This window comes from Hemitrygon akajei, unplaced genomic scaffold, assembly GCF_048418815.1.
Source record: "Hemitrygon akajei unplaced genomic scaffold, sHemAka1.3 Scf000075, whole genome shotgun sequence".
Lineage (NCBI taxonomy): Eukaryota > Metazoa > Chordata > Chondrichthyes > Myliobatiformes > Dasyatidae > Hemitrygon > Hemitrygon akajei.
This window is the reverse complement of record NW_027331961.1, coordinates 2,918,424-2,940,043: the sequence shown is the minus strand read 5'-3', so window position 1 is coordinate 2,940,043 and position 21,620 is coordinate 2,918,424. Positions and strand designations below refer to the sequence as shown.

General features: G+C 56.9%; 1 protein-coding gene across 1 annotated transcript in view; it reads right to left on the bottom strand.

Moving 5' to 3' along the window:
• Positions 1 to 5,572: 5,572 nt before the first annotated feature.
• LOC140722359 (NACHT, LRR and PYD domains-containing protein 3-like) overlaps positions 5,573 to 21,620 on the bottom strand; it is a 219,846-nt gene continuing 203,798 nt past the window's right edge. Inside the window, exons 8-9 of the mRNA XM_073037122.1 lie at positions 5,840 to 5,926; positions 5,573 to 5,684 (exon numbers count right to left, since the gene is read on the bottom strand). Coding sequence (XP_072893223.1) covers positions 5,573 to 5,684; positions 5,840 to 5,926 — 199 coding nt within the window. The remainder of the gene's footprint in view (positions 5,685 to 5,839; positions 5,927 to 21,620) is intronic.

The window sequence follows — 21,620 nt, the reverse complement described above, 5'->3', positions numbered from 1 at the left end:
CCGCGGGACCACTGCGAGCGACGCACACAGCGCGAGGCCCGAGCCGGTTCCGTTAAAACCGTTGGGAATCAGCCCCGGCGCACGGCCATTAAAGGTAAGGGCGGGAGTTAAAGGGGAGGGCGGGGAAGTCGGCCAAATGTCCCCATCCCGCGGGCGGGGATGTTCACACATTCAGATGTTCACAGATACACTGTCAGTCTGGGTCTGGGTTCCTGCAGAGATCTCAGTTCCTTTCCCCCGGCCCGACTGAACAGATTCCACCACAGCCTGAAACAGATGGGAGAATAAAGATGAAATAAACAGATGAAATAAACAACAGTGTCAGTAACAGGGGACCAGTTAATGTTACAACAACACTCGCAGACAAATATCACCAGAAAACCCGCGGATCCACTGATATTTTATCACATTGAACATTAACACAAACACTCACCGGATCCACTCCAGACTCGGGAGGGTCAGTATGAGGCGGCGGAGAGAGGGGACAGATCGGTCCTGTCAGAGAGTTGAATCCCAGGTCCAGCCCCGTCAGTGATGGTTTTGTACTGAGAGCGGAGACGAGATCCTCGGCACCAGAATCTGTGAGACCGACACGGTTCAGCCTGGAGATGAGAGAGAGTGAGGGTGAAGGACACAGAGAGACAGGAGACGGTACAAATCCCCAGTGTTTATCAGTAACACAATTACTGATCACATTAATGTTCAGTGTCAGACACCCAGTGACTGTAATCACAATCTCCCACAGTCTGGTACTTACCACAGTGTCTGTATTCTACTCTCACGAGTTCCTCAGAGCCGCAGACACCAGTTTCACTCCTGAATCTCCCAGTTCATTATAACTCAGGTTCAGATCCGTCAGTGATGGGTTTGTACTGAGAGCGGAGACGAGATCCTCGGCACCAGAATCTATGAGACCGACTTTGTTCAGCCTGGAGATGAGAGAGAGTGAGGGTGAAGGACACAGAGAGACAGGAGACAGTACAAATCCCCAGTGTTTATCAGTAACACAATTACTGATTGTTTTCTTCGCACGACTGCGCAAGTCGGCCAGTGAGAAGAGCGAGAAGAGTTTAAAAGGAAGACAGATTTACAGAGCGAGCATCAGAGGAGCGGGAGACAGAGTAGGAAGGCTTTGGCTCAACGGGGCTTCGGCGATAAAGGGTCGAGGCGAGGTAGGTTATCTGTTTACAATACAGACAGAGAGTAGGTGTGTGAGGCTGGTTTTCTGTGCTCGGTGTCAGATGTGGGAGATCCTGGAGACTCCCAGCCTCCTGGACGGCAACATCTGCACCCGGTGTGTCGAGCTGCAGCTCCTTAGGGACCGAGTTAGGGAACTGGAGATGCAGCTCGATGACCTTCGTCTGGTCAGGGAGAGCGAGGAGGTGAAGATAGATAGATAGATACTTTATTCATCCCCATGGGGAAATTCAACTTTTTTCCAATGTCCCTACAACTTGTTTGTAGCAAAACTAACCACATACAATACTTAACTCAGCAAAAAATATGATATGCAGTCGTAGACAATGGCTTGGTACCACAAAGCCTGTGAATCAATTACAGGTTGAGTTGGAAGGTAAAGGGGGCCCCACACGCTATTGTTATTCCAGAGTGTGGTGTGAAAAGGCAGGAAGATTTGAAATGCCTGTCTGAACAAAGCGGAATCGCTTGCAGATCTTAACTTGGAAACTAATAGCATGATGGGTCCTGAAGAGAAAAATGGACAAATTGCCTAAAATTAGGAATTGGGTGGAAATCCGGAAGGTGGTCTAAGATTGGAACACGCTGATAAAATAACTTCTATGAAAGGAGCGGGCGAAAGCCTATTTCGCCAGGGTGCCCAAGATTGCCACGAGGGAATTAACCGGGAAAGAGGCGAGGGTTAATGGGGACGCGATTTTTAAATAGCAGAAGCCGGTTTTAAGGGATTTTGACAAAGTATGTGAATAATAAAGACAACACCCATGGAAGCTTGACTGTTAAGTTTGAAAGTAACATAAAAATTAGTATTTTGCAATGAACCGTTGTAGATGTAGGTAAGCTAAGATCACACCTCCTTAGTTATGTTGCTGAAGAAAGCAAATAAATAAGGTGGTTATTGAGCTGAAGTTTGATGCTACCAGACTTTAGTATGACACGTGAGGTTAAGGTATTAAAGAAAAGGGGCACTGTACTTGTTACCTGTTTAGATACTGACTTGAATGTATAACAGTAGTACTCTGTGAAGAGAAAAGCTTGTGTAGTATGTAGATTAAAAAAAAACCCGGTACCAACCTGTTTTTAACCGCTGGTTAAAAACCCGTTATGGGGGGAGGTGTTATGCCATCGGCCCCCCTCCTTTGTGAGAATCTCAAGAACCCTAGTCAAGGGGGGGTCAGCTTGACCCAAAAGAGGAAGAGACGTGCTGAATAGACACAGGAAAATGGGAGAGAGAGAGAGAGACCACGTTCTCCCAAGAAGCAGAATAAAGGTGACATTGACTATTGTCTCATGGAGACCACGGGTAAAGCCCTCGGGCAAAGTGGGCTGGTTGAGAGAGAGATCGCATTACCTGCAACTTGATTGACACCTGCGATCCCGTGAAGAAGTATAAAGGAGTGTCTGGGGGGGGGGGACCCTCAGACGCACCCAGGAGACACCAAGGAAGCACAATATCGATTCCCGTGGGAGCGGGACGCCATTCTGAAGGAAGCCACGTGCGTTAGATTCCAACTTTTGAATCTGTGGCTAGAACCAACGAAAGACTGCTTTTAGCTAACAACGGGGAAGTCTGCTCCCCTGCTTCCAAGGATTTGCTCTGCCAAGACGACGGGCAAGTGTTTATCTTTTCCAAATTATCTCTTTCTCTCTACAACGTGAAAACCCCAGCGGTTCCCAAAAGGGAAAAGCCTGCAAACTTCTGAGTGACTCTTTATATTTCAATTGGACTCAGTATTAACCCCTAGACAACTGTAGAGCTTATTTCTGATTGATTATGGTTACACCGGTGTTTTAGATTGAGGTTTGACGATGTATATGATCTGAATGTATTGTATTAACCATACGTGTGCCCTTTTTGAATAAAACGTTTGAAAATAGTAGCATCCCACTCAGCTGATCCATCTATCTTTGCTGGTAAGTTACCTGGTTACTTCGCGTCTAACTGTACTCCCAGATACTTGTAGGTCTTAACCTGCTCCACACATTCTCCATTAATGATCACTGGCTCCATATGAGGCCTAGATCTCCTAAAGTCCACCACCATCTCCTTGGTCTTGGTGATATTGAGACGCAGGTAGTTTGAGTTGCACCATATCACAAAGTCCTGTATTAGTTTCCTACACTCCTCCTCCTATCCAAATCACTATCTCAAAAAGCACTAATAATAGCTTTTAAAAAGTTCTTAAGTCCTGGCGGTAGAATTGTAAAGCCTAATGGCATTGGGGAGTATTGACCTCTTCATCTGTCTGAGGAGCATTGCATCGACAGTAACCTGTCGCTGAAACTGCTTCTCTGTCTCTGGATGGTGCTATGTAGAGGATGTTCAGGGTTTTCCATAATTGACCGTAGCCTACTCAGCGCCCTTCGCTCAGCTACCGATGTTAAACTCTCCAGTTCTTTGCCCACGACAGAGCCCGCCATCCTTACCAGCTTATTAAGACGTGAGGCATCCCTCTTTTTAATGCTTCCTCCCCAACACGCCACCACAAAGAAGAGGGCGCTCTCCACAACTGACCTATAGAACATCTTCAGCATCTCACTACAGACACTGAATGACGCCAACCCTTCTAAGGAAGTACAGTCGACTCAGTGCCTTCCTGCACAAGGCATCTGAGGAGTTACAGGCAGGTGGTCACACCGGGGCCACGGGAGACTGAAGAAGTGGGTCACAGTCAGGAGAGGGAAGGGCAAGAAGCAGGTACTAGAGAGTACCCCTGTGGCTATTCCCCTTGACGATAAGTACCCCTGTTCAAGTACTGCTGGAGAGGGGTGGGGACAGCCTACCTGGTGGAGGCAACAGTGGCCCTGTGGCTCGGAAGGGCAGGGAAAGGAAGAGGAAGACAGTAGTGATAGGTGACTCTGTCGTTTGAGGGCCAGATAGACGATTCTGTGGACGCAGGAAAGAAACGCGGATGGTCGTTTGCCTCCCAGGTGCCAGGGTCCGGGATGTTTCAGAACACGTCCAAGACATCCTGCAGTGGGAGGGAGAACAGCCAGAGGTCGTGGTACATATTGGTACCAGTGACATAGGTAGGAAAAGGGAAGAGGTCCTGAAAACAGACTACAGGGAGTTAGGAAGGAAGTTGAGAAGCAGGACCGGCAAAGGTAGTAATCTCGGGATTACTGCCTGTGCCTAGCGACAGTGAGTACAGGAATAGAATGAGGTGGAGGATGAATGCGTGGCTGAGGGATTGGAGCAGGAGGCAGGGATTCAGATTTCTGGATCACTGGCACCTCCTTTGGAGCAGCTGTGACCTGCACAAAAAGGACGGGTTGCACTTGAACGCCAGGGAAACCGATATCCTAGTGGAAAGGTTTGCTAAGGCTATTGGGGAGAATTTAAACTAGAATTGCTGGGAGGGGGTGGGAACTGAAATGAATTGATGGCGGAAAGGGAGGTTGGCTCACAAATAGAGAAAATTTGGAGACAGCGCGAGAGGGAGCATAGGCAAGTGATAGAGAAGGGATGCTCTCAGACCGATGGTTTGAGGTGTGTCTATTTTAATGCAAGGAGTGTTGTGAACAAAGCAGATGAGCTTAGAGCGTGGATCAGTACTTGGAGATATGATGTGGTGGCCATTACAGAGACTTGGATGGTGCAGGGACAGGAATGTTTATTTCGAGTGCCAGGCTTTAGATGTTTCAGAAAGGACAGGGAGGGAGGCCACAGAGGTGGGGGCGTGGCACTGTTGATCGTGGCACCTCGACTGGGTGTTTTGTATAGACCTCCCAACAGTAACAGGGACATCGAGGAGCAGATAGGGAGACAGATTCTGGAAAGGAGTAACAATAACAGGGTTGTTGAAGTGGGAGATTTTAATTTCCCAAATATTGATTGGCATCTCCCTAGAGTGAAGGGTTTTGACGGGGTGGAGTTTGTTAGGTGTGTTCAGGAAGGTTTCCTGACACAATATGTAGATATGTAGATAAGCTGACACTATATGGAGAGGCTGCACTTGATCCGGTATTGGGAAATGAACCTGGCCAGGTGTCAGGTCTCTCAGTGGGACAGCATTTTGGAGATAGTGATCACAATCCTATCTCATTTACCATAGCATTAGAGAGGGATAGGAACAGGCAAGTTAGGGAAACCACTAATTGGAGTAAGGAGAACTATGAGCCTATCAGGCTGGAACTTGTAAGCATAAATTGGAAATTGATGTCCTCAGGGAAACGGACCAAAGAAATGTAGAAAATGTTCAGGGGATATATGCGTGGGGTTCTGAGTAGAATCATTCCAATGAGACATGGAAAGGATGGTGGGGTACAAGATCCGTGGTGCACAAAGGCCGTTGTAAATCTAGTGAAGAAGAAAAGAAGAGCTTCCAAAAGGTTCAAAAACGAGGTAATGATATGAATCTGAATGATTATAAGGCTAGTCTGTCAGCGAGTTTGATATCAGGTCCAGCTCCGTCAGTGATGGGTTTGTACTGAGAGCGGAGACGAGATCCTCGGCACCAGAATCTGTGAGACCGACATTCTCCAGCCTGGAGATGAGAGAGGGTGAGGGTGAAATACACAGAGAGACAGGAGACGGTACAAATCCCCAGTGTTTATCAGTAACACAATTACTGATCACATTAATGTTCAGTGTCAGACACCCAGTGACTGTAAACACAATCTCCCACAGTCTGGTACTTACCCCAGTGTCTGTATTTTACACTCCGGGTTCCTCAGAGCCGCAGACACCAGTTTCACTCCTGAATCTCCCAGTTTATTATCGTTCAGTCTAAACACAAACAGACAGATTGATGAACATAGTAATTAAAACCGTGAGTCTGAGGCAATTTCTCTCACTCGGATATTTCAGCAAACATTAAACGCTTTATTAATTCACTGATCGTAGTTCCCATCACTGTCAATGTCCCTCACTGCCCAGCTCCAATGAATTCACCGAATGTCAGTAATTTCGTCTGTTGGTGTGTCCCTGTAAACTCCACATATTCTCTCTCATTCCCTGATTGTTAGAAAAGTGTTCCTGATGTGAGACAGTCGGAAAGGCCGGGGGTGAAGGGGAGAAAGTCAAACAGTGAGGAAGATTTGAGAATCGGGGAATGTCGATGGGAGATGGAGGAAGAAACATCACCTAAGGTAAAGGATGGAAAGACACAGAAAGAAGCGGATGTGGAAGAGAGATCCCACAGGAGGAAGGGGGATGGGGGAGAGAGATCCCACAGGAGGAAGGGGGATGGGGGAGAGAGACCCCACAGGAGGAAGGGGGATGGTGAAGAGAGATCCCACAGGAGGAAGGGGGATGGATGTGAGAGATCCCACAGAAGGAAGGGGGATGGAGAAGAGTGATCCCACAGGAAGAAGGGGGATGGGGAAGAGAGATCACACAAGAGGAAGGGGGATGGGTGAGAGAGATCCCAGAAGAGGAAGTGGGATGGGGGAGAGAGATCAAACAGCAGGAAGGGGGATGGGGGAGAGAGATCCCACAGGAGGAAGGGGGATGGGGGAGAGAGATCCCACAAGAGGAAGGGGGATGAGGAAGAGAGATCCCACAAGAGGAAGGGGGATAAGGAAGAGAGAACCCACAGGAGAAAGGGGGATGGGGGAGAGAGATCCCACAGGAGGAAGGGGGATGGGGAAGAGAGAACCCACAGGAGGAAGGGGGATGGGGGAGAGAAACCCCACAGGAGGAAGGGGGATGGGGGAGAGAGATCCCACAGGAGGAAGGTGGATGGGGAAGAGAGAACCCACAGGAGGAAGGGGGATGGGGGAGAGAGATCCCACAGGAGGAAGGGGGATGGGAAGAGAGAACCCACAGGAGGAAGGGGGATGGGGGAGAGAGATCCCACAGGAGGAAGGGGGATGGGGAAGAGAGAATCCACAGGAGGAAGGGGGATGGGGGACAGAGATCCCACAGGAGGAAGGGGGATGGAGGAGAGAGATCCCACAGGAGGAAGGGGGATGGGGGAGAGAGATCCCACAGGAGGAAGGGGGATGGGGAAGAGAGAACCCACAGGAGTAAGGGGGATGGCGGATGGAGGAGAGAGATCCCACAGGAGGAAGGGGGATGGGGGAGAGAGATCCCACAGGAGGAAGGGGGATGGGGGAGAGAGACCCCACAGGAGGAAGGGGGATGGGGGAGAGAGATCCCACAAGAGGATGGGGGATGGGGGAGAGAGATCCCACAGGAGGAAGAGGGATGGGGGAGAGAGATGCCACAGGAGGAACGGGGATGGGGGAGGGATCCTACAGGAGGAAGGGGGATGGGGAAGAGAGATCACACAGCAGGAAGGGGGATGGGGGTGAGAGATCCCACAGGAGAAAGGGGGATGGGGGAGAGAGATCCCACAAGAGGAAGGGGGATGAGGAAGAGAGATCCCACAAGAGGAAGGGGGATAAGGAAGAGAGAAACCACAGGAGAAAGGGGGATGGGGGAGAGAGATCCCACAAGAGGATGGGATGGAGAATAGAGGTCCCACAGAGGAAGGTGGATGGGGGAGAGAGATCCCACAGGAGGAAGGGGGATGGGGAAGAGAGAACCCACAGGAGGAAGGGGGATGGGGAAGAGAGAACCCACACGAGGAAGGGAGATGGGGGAGAGAGATCCCACAGGAGGAAGGGGGATGGGGAAGTGAGAACCCACAGGAGGAAGGGGGATGGGGGAGAGAAACCCCACAGGAGGAAGGGGGATGGGAGAGAGAGAACCCACAGGATGAAGGGGGATGGGGGAGAGAGATCCCACAGGAGGAAGGGGGATGGGGAAGAGAGAACCCACAGGAGGAAGGGGGATGGGGGACAGGGATCCCACAGGAGGAAGGGGGATGGAGGAGAGAGAACCCACAGGAGGAAGGGGGATGGGGGAGAGAAACCCCACAGGAGGAAGGGGGATGGGGAAGAGAGATCCCACAGGAGGAAGGGGGATGGAGGAGAGAGATCCCACAGGAGGAAGGGGGATGGGGGACAGAGATCCCACAGGAGGAAGGGGGATGGGGAAGAGAGAACCCACAGGAGTAAGGGGGATGGCGGATGGAGGAGAGAGATCCCACAGGAGGAAGGGGGATGGGGGAGACAGATCCCACAGGAGGAAGGGGGATGGGGGAGAGAGATCCCACAGGAGGAAGGGGGACGGGGGACAGGGATCCCACAGGAGGAAGGGGGATGGGGAAGAGAGAACCCACAGGAGGAAGGGGGATGGGGGACAGAGATCCCACAGGAGGAAGGGGGATGGAGGAGAGAGATCCCACAGGAGGAAGGGGGATGGGGGACAGAGATCCCACAGGAGGAAGGGGGATGGGGGACAGTGATCCCACAGGAGGAAGGGGGATGGGGAAGAGAGAACCCACAGGAGTAAGGGGGATGGCGGATGGAGGAGACAGATCCCACAGGAGGAAGGGGGATGGGGGAGACAGATCCCACAGGAGGAAGGGGGATGGGGGAGAGAGATCCCACAGGAGGAAGGGAGATGGGGGAGAGAGATCCCACAGGAGGAAGGGGGATGGGGGAGAGAGATCCCACAAGAGGATGAGGGATGGGGGAGAGAGATCCCACAGGAGGAAGAGGGATGGGGGAGGGATCCTACAGGAGGAAGGGGGATGGGGAAGAGAGATCACAGAAGAGGAAGGGGGATGGGGAAGGTAGAACCCACAGGAGGAAGGGAGATGGGGGAGAGAGATCCCACAGGAGGAAGGGTGATGGGGAAGTGAGAACCCACAGGAGGAAGGGGGATGGGGGAGAGAAACCCCACAGGAGGAAGGGGGATGGGGGAGAGAGATCCCACAGGAGGAAGGGGGATGGGGGAGAGAGATCCCACAAGAGGAAGGGGGATGAGGAAGAGAGATCCCACAAGAGGAAGGAGGATAAGGAAGAGAGAACCCACAGGAGAAAGGGGGATAAGGAAGAGAGAACCGACAGGAGAAAGGGGGATGGGGGAGAGAGATCCCACAAGAGGATGGGATGGAGAATAGAGGTCCCACAGAGGAAGGTGGATGGGGGAGAGAAATCCCACAGGAGGAAGGGGGATGGGGAAGGGAGAACCCACAGGAGGAAGGGGGATGGGGGAGAGAGATCCCACAGGAGGGGGGATGGGGAAGAGAGAACCCACAGGAGGAAGGGGGATGGGGGACAGGGATCCCACAGGAGGAAGGGGGATGGAGGAGAGAGAACCCACAGGAGGAAGGGGGATGGGGGGAGAGAGATCCCACAGGAGGAAGTGGGATGGGGGAGAGAGATCCCACAGCAGGAAGGGGGTTGGGGGAGAGAGATCCGGCAGGAGGAAGGAGGATGGGAGATAGAGATCCCACAGGAGGAAGGGGGATGGGGGATAGAGATCCCACAGGAGGAAGGGGGATGGGGAAGGGAGATCGCACAGGAGGAAGGGGGATGGGGGAGAGAGATCCCACAGGAGGAAGGGGAATGTGGTACAGAGATCCCACAGGAGGAAGGGGGATGGGGAAGGGAGATACCACAGGAGGAAGGGGGATGGGGGAGAGAGGTCCCACCGGAGGAAGGGGAATGGGGGAGAGAGATCCCACAGGAGGAAGGGGAATGGGGGAGAGACTTCCCGCAGGAGAAAGGAGGATAGGAGATAGAGATCCCACAGGAGGAAGGGGGATGGGGGAGAGAGATACCACAGGAGGAAGGGGGATGGGGGAGAGAGATACCACAGGAGGAAGGGGGATGGGGGAGAGAGATCCCGCAGGAGGAAGGGGGATGGGGGAGAGAGATACCACAGGAGGAAGGAGGATGGGGGAGAGGGATCCCACAGGAGGAAGGGGGATGGGGGAGAGAGATACCACAGGAAGAAGAGGGATGGGCAAGAGAGTTCCCACAGGACGAAGGGGGATGGGGAAGGGAGATCCCACAGGAGGATGCGGAATGGAAGAAAGAGATCCCGCAGGAGGAAGGGGGATGGGGGAGAGAGATACCACAGGAGGAAGGGGGATGGGGGAGAGAGAACCCACAGGAGGAAGGGAGATGGGGGAGAGAGATCCCACAGGAGGAAGGGGGATGGGGGAGAGAGATCCCACAAGAGCAAGGGGGATGGGGGAGAGAGATCCCACAGGAGGAAGGGGGATGGAGGAGAGAGATTCCACAGGAGGAAGAGGGATGGGGGAGAGAGTTGCCACAGGAGGAAGGGGGATGGAGGAGAGAACCTACAGGAGGAAGGGGGAAGGGGTTGAGAGATCCCAGAAGAGGAAGGGGGAAGAGGGAGACAGATACCACAGGAGGAAGGGGGATGGGGGAGAGAGTTCCCACAGGAGGAAGTGGAATGGGGAAGAGAGATCCCTCATGAGAAAGGGAGATGAGGGAGAGAGATCCCACCGGAGGAAGGGTGATGGGGGAGAGAGTTGCCACCGGAGGAAGGGGGATGGAGGAGAGAGATCCCACAGGAGGAAGGGGGATGGGGGAGAGAGATCCCACAGGAGGAAGGGGGATGGGGGAGAGAGACCCCACAGGAGGAAGGGGGATGGGGGAGAGAGACCCCACAGGAGGAAGGGGGATGGGGGAGAGAGATCCCACAAGAGGATGGGGGATGGGGGAGAGAGATCCCACAGGAGGAAGAGGGATGGGGGAGAGAGATGCCACAGGAGGAACGGGGATGGGGGAGGGATCCTACAGGAGGAAGGGGGATGGGGAAGAGAGATCACACAGCAGGAAGGGGGATGGGGGTGAGAGATCCCACAGGAGAAAGGGGGATGGGGGAGAGAGATCCCACAAGAGGAAGGGGGATGAGGAAGAGAGATCCCACAAGAAGAAGGGGGATAAGGAAGAGAGAACCCACAGGAGAAAGGGGGATGGGGGAGAGAGATCCCACAAGAGGATGGGATGGAGAATAGAGGTCCCACAGAGGAAGGTGGATGGGGGAGAGAGATCCCACAGGAGGAAGGGGGATGGGGGCGAGAGATCCCACAGGAGGAAGGGGGATGGGTGAGAGAGATCCCACAAGAGGAAGGGGGAAGAAGGAGACAGATACCACAGGACGAAGGGGATGGGGAAGAGAGTTCCCACAGGAGGAAGGGGGATGGGGGAGAGAGATCCCACAGGAGGAAGGGGGATGGGGGAGAGAGATCCCACAGGAGGAAGGGGGATGGGGGAGAGAGGTCCCACAGGAGGAAGGGGGATGGGGGGGAGAGATCCCACAGGAGGAAGGGGGATGGGGGCGAGAGATCCCACAGGAGGAAGGGCGACGGAGGAGAGAGATCCCACAAGAGGAAGGGGGATGGGGAAGAGAGAACCCACAGGAGGAAGGGGGATGGGGGACAGGGATCCCACAGGAGGAAGGGGGATGGAGGAGAGAGAACCCACAGGAGGAAGAGGGATGGGGGAGAGAAACCCCACAGGAGGAAGGGGGATGGGGAAGAGAGATCCCACAGGAGGAAGGGGGATGGAGGAGAGAGATCCCACAGGAGGAAGGGGGATGGGGGACAGAGATCCCACAGGAGGAAGGGGGATGGGGAAGAGAGAACCCACAGGAGTAAGGGGGATGGCGGATGGAGGAGAGAGATCCCACAGGAGGAAGGGGGATGGGGGAGACAGATCCCACAGGAGGAAGGGGGATGGGGGAGAGAGATCCCACAGGAGGAAGGGGGACGGGGGACAGGGATCCCACAGGAGGAAGGGGGGATGGGGAAGAGAGAACCCACAGGAGGAAGGGGGATGGGGGACAGAGATCCCACAGGAGGAAGGGGGATGGAGGAGAGAGATCCCACAGGAGGAAGGGGGATGGGGGACAGAGATCCCACAGGAGGAAGGGGGATGGGGGACAGTGATCCCACAGGAGGAAGGGGGATGGGGAAGAGAGAACCCACAGGAGTAAGGGGGATGGCGGATGGAGGAGACAGATCCCACAGGAGGAAGGGGGATGGGGGAGACAGATCCCACAGGAGGAAGGGGGATGGGGGAGAGAGATCCCACAGGAGGAAGGGAGATGGGGGAGAGAGATCCCACAGGAGGAAGGGGGATGGGGGAGAGAGATCCCACAAGAGGATGAGGGATGGGGGAGAGAGATCCCACAGGAGGAAGAGGGATGGGGGAGGGATCCTACAGGAGGAAGGGGGATGGGGAAGAGAGATCACAGAAGAGGAAGGGGGATGGGGAAGGTAGAACCCACAGGAGGAAGGGAGATGGGGGAGAGAGATCCCACAGGAGGAAGGGTGATGGGGAAGTGAGAACCCACAGGAGGAAGGGGGATGGGGGAGAGAAACCCCACAGGAGGAAGGGGGATGGGGGAGAGAGATCCCACAGGAGGAAGGGGGATGGGGGAGAGAGATCCCACAAGAGGAAGGGGGATGAGGAAGAGAGATCCCACAAGAGGAAGGAGGATAAGGAAGAGAGAACCCACAGGAGAAAGGGGGATAAGGAAGAGAGAACCCACAGGAGAAAGGGGGATGGGGGAGAGAGATCCCACAAGAGGATGGGATGGAGAATAGAGGTCCCACAGAGGAAGGTGGATGGGGGAGAGAAATCCCACAGGAGGAAGGGGGATGGGGAAGGGAGAACCCACAGGAGGAAGGGGGATGGGGGAGAGAGATCCCACAGGAGGGGGGATGGGGAAGAGAGAACCCACAGGAGGAAGGGGGATGGGGGACAGGGATCCCACAGGAGGAAGGGGGATGGAGGAGAGAGAACCCACAGGAGGAAGGGGGATGGGGGAGAGAGATCCCACAGGAGGAAGTGGGATGGGGGAGAGAGATCCCACAGCAGGAAGGGGGTTGGGGGAGAGAGATCCGGCAGGAGGAAGGAGGATGGGAGATAGAGATCCCACAGGAGGAAGGGGGATGGGGGATAGAGATCCCACAGGAGGAAGGGGGATGGGGAAGGGAGATCGCACAGGAGGAAGGGGGATGGGGGAGAGAGATCCCACAGGAGGAAGGGGAATGTGGTACAGAGATCCCACAGGAGGAAGGGGGATGGGGAAGGGAGATACCACAGGAGGAAGGGGGATGGGGGAGAGAGGTCCCACCGGAGGAAGGGGAATGGGGGAGAGAGATCCCACAGGAGGAAGGGGAATGGGGGAGAGACTTCCCGCAGGAGAAAGGAGGATAGGAGATAGAGATCCCACAGGAGGAAGGGGGATGGGGGAGAGAGATACCACAGGAGGAAGGGGGATGGGGGAGAGAGATACCACAGGAGGAAGGGGGATGGGGGAGAGAGATCCCGCAGGAGGAAGGGGGATGGGGGAGAGAGATACCACAGGAGGAAGGAGGATGGGGGAGAGGGATCCCACAGGAGGAAGGGGGATGGGGGAGAGAGATACCACAGGAAGAAGAGGGATGGGCAAGAGAGTTCCCACAGGACGAAGGGGGATGGGGAAGGGAGATCCCACAGGAGGATGCGGAATGGAAGAAAGAGATCCCGCAGGAGGAAGGGGGATGGGGGAGAGAGATACCACAGGAGGAAGGGGGATGGGGGAGAGAGAACCCACAGGAGGAAGGGAGATGGGGGAGAGAGATCCCACAGGAGGAAGGGGGATGGGGGAGAGAGATCCCACAAGAGCAAGGGGGATGGGGGAGAGAGATCCCACAGGAGGAAGGGGGATGGAGGAGAGAGATTCCACAGGAGGAAGAGGGATGGGGGAGAGAGATGCCACAGGAGGAAGGGGGATGGAGGAGAGAACCTACAGGAGGAAGGGGGAAGGGGTTGAGAGATCCCAGAAGAGGAAGGGGGAAGAGGGAGACAGATACCACAGGAGGAAGGGGGATGGGGGAGAGAGTTCCCACAGGAGGAAGTGGAATGGGGAAGAGAGATCCCTCATGAGAAAGGGAGATGAGGGAGAGAGATCCCACCGGAGGAAGGGTGATGGGGGAGAGAGTTGCCACCGGAGGAAGGGGGATGGAGGAGAGAGATCCCACAGGAGGAAGGGGGATGGGGGAGAGAGATCCCACAGGAGGAAGGGGGATGGGGGAGAGAGACCCCACAGGAGGAAGGGGGATGGGGGAGAGAGACCCCACAGGAGGAAGGGGGATGGGGGAGAGAGATCCCACAAGAGGATGGGGGATGGGGGAGAGAGATCCCACAGGAGGAAGAGGGATGGGGGAGAGAGATGCCACAGGAGGAACGGGGATGGGGGAGGGATCCTACAGGAGGAAGGGGGATGGGGAAGAGAGATCACACAGCAGGAAGGGGGATGGGGGTGAGAGATCCCACAGGAGAAAGGGGGATGGGGGAGAGAGATCCCACAAGAGGAAGGGGGATGAGGAAGAGAGATCCCACAAGAAGAAGGGGGATAAGGAAGAGAGAACCCACAGGAGAAAGGGGGATGGGGGAGAGAGATCCCACAAGAGGATGGGATGGAGAATAGAGGTCCCACAGAGGAAGGTGGATGGGGGAGAGAGATCCCACAGGAGGAAGGGGGATGGGGGCGAGAGATCCCACAGGAGGAAGGGGGATGGGTGAGAGAGATCCCACAAGAGGAAGGGGGAAGAAGGAGACAGATACCACAGGACGAAGGGGATGGGGAAGAGAGTTCCCACAGGAGGAAGGGGGGATGGGGGAGAGAGATCCCACAGGAGGAAGGGGGATGGGGGAGAGAGATCCCACAGGAGGAAGGGGGATGGGGGAGAGAGGTCCCACAGGAGGAAGGGGGATGGGGGGTAGAGATCCCACAGGAGGAAGGGGGATGGGGGCGAGAGATCCCACAGGAGGAAGGGCGACGGAGGAGAGAGATCCCACAAGAGGAAGGGGGATGGGGAAGAGAGAACCCACAGGAGGAAGGGGGATGGGGGACAGGGATCCCACAGGAGGAAGGGGGATGGAGGAGAGAGAACCCACAGGAGGAAGGGGGATGGGGGAGAGAAACCCCACAGGAGGAAGGGGGATGGGGGAGAGAGATCCCACAGGAGGAAGGGGGATGGGGAAGAGAGAACCCACAGGAGGAAGGGGGATGGGGGACAGAGATCCCACAGGAGGAAGGGGGATGGAGGAGGGATCCTACAGGAGGAAGGGGGATGGGGAAGAGAGATCACACAGCAGGAAGGGGGATGGGGGTGAGAGATCCCACAGGAGAAAGGGGGATGGGGGAGAGAGATCCCACAAGAGGAAGGGGGATGAGGAAGAGAGATCCCACAAGAGGAAGGGGGATAAGGAAGAGAGAACCCACAGGAGAAAGGGGGATGGGGGAGAGAGATCCCACAAGAGGATGGGATGGAGAATAGAGGTCCCACAGAGGAAGGTGGATGGGGGAGAGAGATCCCACAGGAGGAAGGGGGATGGGGAAGAGAGAACCCACAGGAGGAAGGGGGATGGGGAAGAGAGAACCCACACGAGGAAGGGAGATGGGGGAGAGAGATCCCACAGGAGGAAGGGGGATGGGGAAGTGAGAACCCACAGGAGGAAGGGGGATGGGGGAGAGAAACCCCACAGGAGGAAGGGGGATGGGGGAGAGAGAACCCACAGGATGAAGGGGGATGGGGGAGAGAGATCCCACAGGAGGAAGGGGGATGGGGAAGAGAGAACCCACAGGAGGAAGGGGGATGGGGGACAGGGATCCCACAGGAGGAAGGGGGATGGAGGAGAGAGAACCCACAGGAGGAAGGGGGATGGGGGAGAGAAACCCCACAGGAGGAAGGGGGATGGGGGAGAGAGATCCCACAGGAGGAAGGGGGATGGGGAAGAGAGAACCCACAGGAGGAAGGGGGATGGGGGACAGAGATCCCACAGGAGGAAGGGGGATGGAGGAGAGAGATCCCACAGGAGGAAGGGGGATGGGGGACAGAGATCCCACAGGAGGAAGGGGGATGGGGGAGAGAGATCCCACAGGAGGAAGGGGGATGGGGAAGAGAGAACCCACAGGAGTAAGGGGGATGGCGGATGGAGGAGAGAGATCCCACAGGAGGAAGGGGGATGGGGGAGACAGATCCCACAGGAGGAAGGGGGATGGGGAGAGAGATCCCACAGGAGGAAGGGAGATGGGGGAGAGAGATCCCACAGGAGGAAGGGGGATGGGGGAGAGAGATCCCACAAGAGGATGGGGGATGGGGGAGAGAGATCCCACAGGAGGAAGAGGGATGGGGGAGGGATCCTACAGGAGGAAGGGGGATGGGGAAGAGAGATCACAGAAGAGGAAGGTGGATGGGTGAGAGAGATCCCAGAAGAGGAAGGGGGATGGGGAGAGAGATCCCACAGCAGGAAGGGGGATGGGGAAGTTAGAACCCACAAGAGGAAGGGAGATGGGGGAGAGAGATCCCACAAGAGGAAGGGTGATGGGGAAGTGAGAACACACAGGAGGAAGGGGGATGGGGGAGAGAAACCCCACAGGAGGAAGGGGGATGGGGGAGAGAGATCCCACAGGAGGAAGTGGGATGGGGGAGAGAGATCCCACAGCAGGAAGGGGGATGGGGGAGAGAGATCCCGCAGGAGGAAGGAGGATGGGAGATAGAGATCCCTCAGGAGGAAGGGGGATGGGGGATAGAGATCCCACAGGAGGAAGGGGGATGGGGAAGGGAGATCGCACAGGAGGAAGTGGGATGGGGGAGAGAGATCCCACAGCAGGAAGGGGGACGGGGGAGAGAGATCCCGCAGGAGGAAGGAGGATGGGAGATAGAGATCCCTCAGGAGGAAGGGGGATGGGGAATTGAGATCCCACAGGAGGAAGGGGGATAGGGAAGTGAGATCCCACAGGAGGAAGGCGGTGAGAGATCCCACAGGAGGAAGGGGGATGGGGAAGGGAGATCCCACAGGAGGCAGGGAGATGGGGGAGAGAGATCCCGCAGAAGGATGGGGAATGGGGGATAGAGATCCCACAGGAGGAAGGGGGATGGAGTAGAGAGATTCCACAAGAGGAAGGGGTTGGGAGAACCCACAGGCGGAAGGGGGATGGGGGAGTTGGATCCCACAGGAGGAAGGGGGATGGGGGAAGAGAGATCCCACAAGAGGAAGGGGAATGGGGAAGAGAGAACCCACAGCAGAAAGGGGGATGGGGGCGAGAGATCCCACAGGAGGAAGGGGGACGGAGGAGAGAGATCCCACAGGAGAAAGGGGGATGGGGGCGAGAGATCCCACAGGAGGAAGGGGGATGGGGAAGAGAGATCCCACGAGGAAGGGGGAAGAAGGAGACAGATACCACAGGAGGAAGGGGATGTGGAAGAGAGTTCCCACAGGAGGAAGGGGGATGGGGGAGAGAGATCCCACAGGAGGAAGGGGGATGGGGGAGAGAGATCCCACAGGAGGAAGGGGGATGGGGGAGAGAGGTCCCACAGGAGGAAGGGGGGATGGGGGGGAGAGATCCCACAGGAGGAAGGGGGATGGGGGCGAGAGATCCCACAGGAGGAAGGGGGACGGAGGAGAGAGATCCCACAAGAGGAAGGGGGATGGGGGAGAGAGATCCCACTAGAGGAAGGGGAATGGGGAAGAGAGATCCCACAGGAGAAAGGGGGATGGGGAAGTGAGATCCCACAGGAGGAAGGGGGTGAGAGATCCCACAGGAGGAAGGGGGATGGGGAAGGGAGATCCCACAGGAGGCAGGGAGATGGGGGAGAGAGATCCCGCAGAAGGAAGGGGAATGGGGGATAGAGATCCCACAGGAGGAAGGGGGATGGGGGAGAGAGATCCCACAGGAGGAAGGGGGATGGGGGAGAGAGATCCCACAAGAGGAAGGGGGAAGAAGGAGACAGATACCACAGGAGGAAGGGGATGGGGAAGAGAGTTCCCACAGGAGGAAGGGGGATGGGGGAGAGAGATCTCACAGGAGGAAGGGGGATGGGGGAGAGAGATCCCACAGGAGGAAGGGGGATGGGGGAGAGAGGTCCCACAGGAGGAAGGGGGATGGGGGGGAGAAATCCCACAGGAGGAAGGGGGATGGGGGCGAGAGATCCCACAGGAGGAAGGGGGATGGAGGAGAGAGATCCCACAAGAGGAAGGGGGATTGGGGAGAGAGATCCCACTAGAGGAAGGGGTATGGGGAAGAGAGATCCCACAGGAGAAAGGGGGATGGGGGCGAGAGATCCCACAGGAGGAAGGGGGATGGGTGAGAGAGATCCCACAAGAGGAAGGGGGAAGAAGGAGACAGATACCACAGGACGAAGGGGATGGGGAAGAGAGTTCCCACAGGAGGAAGGGGGATGGGGGAGAGAGATCCCACAGGAGGAAGGGGGATGGGGGAGAGAGATCCCACAGGAGGAAGGGGGATGGGGGAGAGAGGTCCCACAGGAGGAAGGGCGACGGAGGAGAGAGATCCCACAAGAGGAAGGGGGATGGGGGAGAGAGATCCCACTAGAGGAAGGGGAATGGGGAAGAGAGATCCCACAGGAGAAAGGGGGATGGGGGCGAGAGATCCCACAGGAGGAAGGGGGATGGGGGAGAGAGATCCCACAAGAGGAAGGGGGAAGAGGGAGACTGATACCACAGGAGGAAGGGGATCGGGAAGAGAGTTCCCACAGGAGGAAGGGGGATGGAGTAGAGAGATTCCACAAGAGGAAGGGGTTGGGAGAACCCACAGGCGGAAGGGGGATGGGGGAGTGAGATCCCACAGGAGGAAGGGGGATGGGGGAAGAGAGATCCCACAAGAGGAAGGGGAATGGGGAAGAGAGAACCCACAGCAGAAAGGGGGATGGGGGCGAGAGATCCCACAGGAGGAAGGGGGACGGAGGAGAGAGATCCCACAGGAGAAAGGGGGATGGGGGCGAGAGATCCCACAGGAGGAAGGGGGATGGGGAAGAGAGATCCCACGAGGAAGGGGGAAGAAGGAGACAGATACCACAGGAGGAAGGGGATGTGGAAGAGAGTTCCCACAGGAGGAAGGGGGATGGGGGAGAGAGATCCCACAGGAGGAAGGGGGATGGGGGAGAGAGATCCCACAGGAGGAAGGGGGATGGGGGAGAGAGGTCCCACAGGAGGAAGGGGGATGGGGGGGAGAGATCCCACAGGAGGAAGGGGGATGGGGGCGAGAGATCCCACAGGAGGAAGGGGGACGGAGGAGAGAGATCCCACAAGAGGAAGGGGGATGGGGGAGAGAGATCCCACTAGAGGAAGGGGAATGGGGAAGAGAGATCCCACAGGAGAAAGGGGGATGGGGAAGTGAGATCCCACAGGAGGAAGGGGGTGAGAGATCCCACAGGAGGAAGGGGGATGGGGAAGGGAGATCCCACAGGAGGCAGGGAGATGGGGGAGAGAGATCCCGCAGAAGGAAGGGGAATGGGGGATAGAGATCCCACAGGAGGAAGGGGGATGGGGGAGAGAGATCCCACAGGAGGAAGGGGGATGGGGGAGAGAGATCCCACAAGAGGAAGGGGGAAGAAGGAGACAGATACCACAGGAGGAAGGGGATGGGGAAGAGAGTTCCCACAGGAGGAAGGGGGATGGGGGAGAGAGATCTCACAGGAGGAAGGGGGATGGGGGAGAGAGATCCCACAGGAGGAAGGGGGATGGGGGAGAGAGGTCCCACAGGAGGAAGGGGGATGGGGGGGAGAAATCCCACAGGAGGAAGGGGGATGGGGGCGAGAGATCCCACAGGAGGAAGGGGGACGGAGGAGAGAGATCCCACAAGAGGAAGGGGGATTGGGGAGAGAGATCCCACTAGAGGAAGGGGTATGGGGAAGAGAGATCCCACAGGAGAAAGGGGGATGGGGGCGAGAGATCCCACAGGAGGAAGGGGGATGGGTGAGAGAGATCCCACAAGAGGAAGGGGGAAGAAGGAGACAGATACCACAGGACGAAGGGGATGGGGAAGAGAGTTCCCACAGGAGGAAGGGGGATGGGGGAGAGAGATCCCACAGGAGGAAGGGGGATGGGGGAGAGAGATCCCACAGGAGGAAGGGGGATGGGGGAGAGAGGTCCCACAGGAGGAAGGGGGATGGGGGGGGAGAGATCCCACAGGAGGAAGGGGGATGGGGGCGAGAGATCCCACAGGAGGAAGGGCGACGGAGGAGAGAGATCCCACAAGAGGAAGGGGGATGGGGGAGAGAGATCCCACTAGAGGAAGGGGAATGGGGAAGAGAGATCCCACAGGAGAAAGGGGGATGGGGGCGAGAGATCCCACAGGAGGAAGGGGGATGGGGGAGAGAGATCCCACAAGAGGAAGGGGGAAGAGGGAGACTGATACCACAGGAGGAAGGGGATGGGGAAGAGAGTTCCCACAGGAGGAAGGGGGATGGGGGAGAGAGATCCCACAGGAGGAAGGGGGATGGCGGAGAGAGATCCCACAGGAGGAAGGGGGATGGGGGAGAGAGGTCCCACAGGAGGAAGGGGGATGGGGGGGAGAGATCCCACAGGAGGAAGGGAGATGGGGAAGAGAGTTCCCACAGGAGGAAGGGGGATGGGGGGAGAGAGATCCCACAGGAGGATGGGGGATGGAGAAGAGGGATCCCACAGTAGGATGGGATGGAGCATAGAGGTTCCACAGGAGGAAGGGAGATGGTGGAGAGAGATCCCACAGGAGGAAGGGAGATGGTGGAGAGAGATCCCACAGGAGGATGGGGGATGGTGAAGAGATCCCACAGGTGGAAGGGGGGATGGGGGAGAGAGGTCCCACAGGAGGAAGGGGAATGGGGATGAGAGTTCCCGCAGGAGGAAGGGGGATGGAGGAGAGAGGTCCCACAGGTGGAAGGGGAATGGGGGCGAGAGATCCCACAGGAGGCAGGGTGATGGGGAAGGGTGAGCCCACAAGAGAAAGGGACATGGGGGAGAGAGCACCCACAGGAGGAAGCGGGATGGGGGAGTGAGATCCCATTAGGAGGAAGGGGGATGTGGAATAGAGATCCCACAGGAGGAAGTGGGATGGGGAAGAGAGTTCCCACAGGAGGACCGGGGATGGAGGAGTGAGAACCCACAGGATAAAGGGGAATTGGGGAGTGAAATCCCACAGGAGGAAGGGGGATGGGGAAGGGAGAACCCACAGGAGGAAGGGGGATGGGGGAGAGAGATCCCACAGGAGGGGGGATGGGGAAGAGAGAACCCACAGGAGGAAGGGGGATGGGGGACAGGGATCCCACAGGAGGAAGGGGGATGGAGGAGAGAGAACCCACAGGAGGAAGGGGGATGGGGGAGAGAGATCCCACAGGAGGAAGTGGGATGGGGGAGAGAGATCCCACAGCAGGAAGGGGGTTGGGGGAGAGAGATCCGGCAGGAGGAAGGAGGATGGGAGATAGAGATCCCACAGGAGGAAGGGGGATGGGGGATAGAGATCCCACAGGAGGAAGGGGGATGGGGAAGGGAGATCGCACAGGAGGAAGGGGGATGGGGGGAGAGAGATCCCACAGGAGGAAGGGGAATGTGGTACAGAGATCCCACAGGAGGAAGGGGGATGGGGAAGGGAGATACCACAGGAGGAAGGGGGGATGGGGGAGAGAGGTCCCACCGGAGGAAGGGGAATGGGGGAGAGAGATCCCACAGGAGGAAGGGGAATGGGGGAGAGACTTCCCGCAGGAGAAAGGAGGATAGGAGATAGAGATCCCACAGGAGGAAGGGGGATGGGGGAGAGAGATACCACAGGAGGAAGGGGGATGGGGGAGAGAGATACCACAGGAGGAAGGGGGATG